Here is a 5,000-nt window from a genome sequence, read left to right as displayed (position 1 = left end):
ATCTGTCAGATTTAGATCCATCACATCGCCGGCCGTCTGCAGCCCGTGTGTGTGTGTGTGTAGGTGTGTGTGTGTGTGTGTGTGTGTGTGTGTGTGTGTGTGTGTGTGTGTGTGTGTGTGTGTGTGTGTGTGTGTGTGTGTTTGTGTGTATGTGTGTTTGTCTGACCTCGTAAACAAAACATCCTACATTCCCTTTTCTAATGTCTATTCTATACTTGATGTATTTCTTGCCCCTGTAAAGCACTTTGAATGGCCTTGTGTCTGCAATGTGCTGTAGAAATAAACTTGCCTTGCCTTACTGCTGTAGATAGTCCAGACAAACACAGAAATACATCTGAAAAGAAAGAACATTTACCCTTTAAATTTAGATACTGAAAGCAAACACATAGTTGTTTCAAGCACTTCTCAATGTTGGATTTTATTTTATTTATTTATTTTAAGATATTTTTTTGGCATTTTTATGCTTTATTGATAGTGTAGAGACAGAGTTGAAATGGGGCAGAGAGGGGAGTGACATGCAGAGAACGACTGCGGGCTGGAATCAAACCCGGGTCCGCTGCTGGCCGAGGCCCATGGGGGGGGACGCCCTACCAACTGAGATAAGGACGCCCCCTTGGATTTTAGTTTTTGTCTTCTTTCATATACTTGCAGTATGAAAAGGTCCAAAATGTACATTTAGTCGTAGAAATCTAGTCACAGAAAAGTGTGATTAATTAATCTTGATAGGCTTTTAAATTAAACAAGAACCCTTTCATGAAAAAAAATTTAATTTGGGAAAAATAGTGATCTTTTATAATTTTATTGCAGTTTAAAGCTGCTCCGAGGAACTTTCGGTTCGTGTTCATTCTTTTACCACGCCAGCTGTTGTTCCTGGGTGAGCGTATACCCACGACAAAGGCATTAAGAAAAACTATATAAAAATAGCATTCTTTGCACTGATTGTCTCGTTTGCTGTTACATGCAATTAATGATCATCAGAGGAAAAAGTTGACTGTTTCAGAAATATTTAAAAGTTCCTCGTTGCACCTTTAAGTAAATATGTCTAAATCAGTGAATATCTCCTCACAATGCACATACCTGTACCGTACTGTGTGTGCGCTGAAAAGGCCTAGGCTCTGTAAACTGGTATGTAAACAAAGGAGTATGTTATCAAAAAGGGGGTCCACCGTAGCTATAGCAACATGCCAGTTTACAGAGCCTAGGCTGTGTATTAATTAATACAGTTTTATTTTCAGCGCGCAAACAGTACCGACAGGTAGCGGATTATGAGTACAGGTTCAACCTAAATGAATGGTTACAGGTTCAATTATAGGACATCCTCTTAGGTAACTGTATATTTTGGCTCAACCCTGTGTGTGTGTGTGTGTGTGTGTGTGTGTGTGTGTGTGTGTGTGTGTGTGTGTGTGTGTGTGTGTGTGTGTGTGTGTGTGTGTGTGTGTGTGTGTGTGTGTGTGTGTGTGTGTGTGTGTGTGTGTGTGTGTGCGTGCGTGTGTTCCCCTTACTAAGTAGGTTTGCTTAGACAAATTGGGAATTAGTGAAAGACTTAATGTTGTGATTAAGGGTGTAAGTAACCGCACTGGGACGTCCCATTGCTGACTATCAGCTGATCCAAAGTGTCTTCAACCAGAGAAAGTTAGTGACCTGATTCTCTTGGAGATTTACTGTAGAAAACAAACAAAAACCCTCACACACACACACACACACACACACACACACACACACACACACACACTTGTACTGAGACACACACACACACACACACACACACACACACACTTGTACTGAGACACAGACACACACACGCACACACTTACTCTCTCTGTCTCTCTCTGTGTGTCTCTCTCTCACACACACACACACACACACACACACACACACACAGTCACACACACGGTTACAGTCACACACACACTCATGATTAGACACAGACACACACACACACACACACACACACACACACACACACAAACACACACACTTGTACTGAGACACAGACACACACACGCACACACTTACTCTCTCTGTCTCTCTCTCTGTGTCTCTCTCCCTCTCTCACACACACACACACACAGTCACCCACCCACCCACACACACACGGGTACAGTCAAACACACACTCATAATCAGACACAGACACACACACACACACACATAAAGACACACACACACACACATCTTCACATCACCAATTTAATCCAAGATGGAGTCTCCCAATCTGTGTATTATCTCTTCAAAACAAACCAATCTGCCAACAGCATTTCATTTTAAATCTCTGGAATATATCCTAAAGTAAAGCAGATCAATTCTAGATTACTGCCATTGGCATCCAAAACAATTTAGAAAATAACTTCTTAGTGTGTGTGTGTGTGTGTGTGTGTGTGTGTGTGTGTGTGTGTGTGTGTGTGTGTGTGTGTGTGTGTGTGTGTGTGTGTGTGTGTGTGTGTGTGTGTGTGTGTGTGTGTGTACTGCCATCGGCCTCCAAAACAATTTAGAAAATCACTTGTTTTTGCCAACAAAGAAAGGGGAGCTAAGGTCATGATTCTAAGAGCCATTGCTTCAGAAATTATAATCTGTTAAAGGAGCAGTACGTGAAATAGCCTGGCACCACCTGCCTACATACTTCCTCTCAATTTTCATTTCCCTTCAGTAGTCAGTCTGGGTCCGCGGTATGTTAGTGGGTTCTTTCCAGACAGAGTTCTACCTGTCCAATCAGCGAACAGAGGGAGTGGCTCTGAAGCCGGCGCATGACATACGTCACGACCAAACGTTATGCGATTGGTTGGCAGATCCAGATTGGCACTGGGCAGATCCAATAGTTTTAAACTTCAACAGACACCCGCCTTATGGTAAGGCGTCCCCCTCCCGGGCCGGGCCCAGCAGCAGACCCGGGTTCGATTCCCACCCGCGGTCGTTCTCTGCATGTCACTCCCCTCTCTGCCCCATTTCAACTCTGTCTCTCTGCACTGTCAATAAAGCATAAAAATGCCAAAAAAAAAAAAAAAAGTCCCCTCCCTCGTCCCTACGTCACCACCACATGAACACACAGCCGTCTTCATCAGATAGTGCCGCGATGGAGAGCAGCGAGTCATCGTTCACGGGCACAGAGACCCCGCCTCTTTATAGCACTCTGTCTCCTGATTGGATAAAAACTAGCGGGATACTCCACATTTTATCTGGCAATTACTGCAAAGCTGAATGACTGGGAGACCTGTGTATGTGTATGAACTGTGCATACTGTTTAAGATAGATAGATAGATAGATAGATAGATAGATAGATAGATAGATAGATAGATAGATAGATAGATAGATAGATAGATAGATAGATAGATAGATAGATAGATAGATAGATAGATAGATAGATAGATAGATAGATAGATAGATAGATAGATAGATAGATAGATAGATAGATAGATGGATGTATCGGGAACAGCTGCTACATATACAAACAGTGATGTCATATCTGTGAAACCAGCCAATCAAAAGTATTTCTGTTTCCTTATAGAAACTTAACGATATGGAGTCCAACTTTTAAATATTTCTGAAACAGTCTCATTCTTCCTCTGATGATCATAAATTACATGTAACAGCAAACGTGACCATCAGTGCAAAGAATGCTATTTTTATATATTTTTTCTTAATGCCTTTGTCATGGTTATACGCTCACCCAGGAACAACAACTGGCGTGGTAAAAACACTACCGCTTTTGTGCAAAGGGGGGCGCTAGAATTAACACAAACAAACACTATATTAACCATGTGTTTATATAATAAATATTTTTATTTTTTATTTTTTTTACTACGGAAAAGGGGTAGGATTAAATAAGTGTATACTTCTTCCTGCTCCTTTTCAGGCATATCTCAGAAATACAGATAATTTGTTTTCTTTTTTCTTTCTTTTTGTGAAGTCTTTTAAACATAAATTTTGTTTGTTGTATTTTTGTGCTTTTCATTTAGTTTTGTATTGTTTTTGATATGTCTGAAATCAAAATAAAAAATGAAATGAAATGAATGAACAACAACTGGCGTGGTAAAAACACTACCGCTTTTGTGCAAAGGGGGGCGCTAGAATTAACACAAACAAACAATGAATTAACCATGTGTTTATGTATTTCTGTGTTCCCTATAGAAACTGAAGGATGTGGAGTCCATCATTAAGATTGTGGATCTGGACGGACGAGAACTGGTCAAAGATTTCTCTGATGAAATCGAGCTGATGTTGGGAAGCAAGATGAAGTCAGTCACGGTGAGGAGCACACAGACGCAGTTTGAGGATCAATTAAATCAGGGGTCACCAACACAGAGCCCGCAAGGACCATATGAGGCGCCCGCAGGCCTGTTCTAAAAATAGCATAATAAAATAGTTTCCCACCTTTTTTAAGTCATTGTTGATCATTATTGTGAGAAATCATTAACATGATCAGTGTCTTCACATAGATGAGTATCATTAATCATTAATAATAATATATAACTAAAGGCAAACTGAGCAGATGTGTTATTTCAGAACAGTATCAAACTGGGTGCCCTTCGTATGACTCAGTACCCATGAAGTAGCCCTCAGGTTAAAAAAGGTTGGTGATCCCTGAATTAAATGTTTAAAAAAAAATGTTAATCTTTATTTATACAGGTAAATCCCATTGAGACCGGAGACTCTTTTGCAAGGGAGACCTGTTTTCCTTTCCCACGTTACCATTCACACACACACATTCATACACCGATAGCAGCAGTTAACTATCGACATTCACACGAGGCAAGGTGGGTGAAGTGTCTTGCCCAAGGACACAACAACCATGACACAGGTGGCAGGGCGGGGGATCGAACCACCAACCCTTCGATCATTAGCCGACCCGCTCTACCACCTGAGCCACAGTCGCCCCAAATTCAATTCGAATCACTTTATTCGTCCCTGAGGGGCAATTTAAAGGGGGGCACATGACAGTATAGCTTAAAAAAACACAAGACACTGTCAACAAACATAAGCAGCACACACACTGTATAATCAACA

At 41.2% G+C, this 5,000-nt stretch overlaps 2 protein-coding genes across 2 annotated transcripts in view; one reads left to right on the top strand and one right to left on the bottom strand.

Moving 5' to 3' along the window:
- The window catches only part of LOC307250690 (protein NLRC3-like), a 439,475-nt gene that overhangs the window by 315,605 nt on the left and 118,870 nt on the right, over positions 1-5,000 (bottom strand). The gene's annotated exons all lie outside the window — the stretch shown is intronic.
- Positions 1-5,000, top strand: part of LOC307251145 (voltage-dependent calcium channel subunit alpha-2/delta-4-like) — a gene marked incomplete at both ends in the record, with an annotated part of 85,743 nt that overhangs the window by 8,510 nt on the left and 72,233 nt on the right. The window contains one exon of the mRNA XM_080028466.1: positions 4,125-4,241. Coding sequence (XP_079884592.1) covers positions 4,125-4,241 — 117 coding nt within the window. The remainder of the gene's footprint in view (positions 1-4,124; positions 4,242-5,000) is intronic.

Source organism: Ammodytes marinus, assembly GCF_949987685.1.
Source record: "Ammodytes marinus genome assembly, chromosome: 5".
NCBI lineage: Eukaryota > Metazoa > Chordata > Actinopteri > Uranoscopiformes > Ammodytidae > Ammodytes > Ammodytes marinus.
Note: the sequence above shows the minus strand (reverse complement) of the source record. Positions and strands in the feature narration are given on the sequence as shown.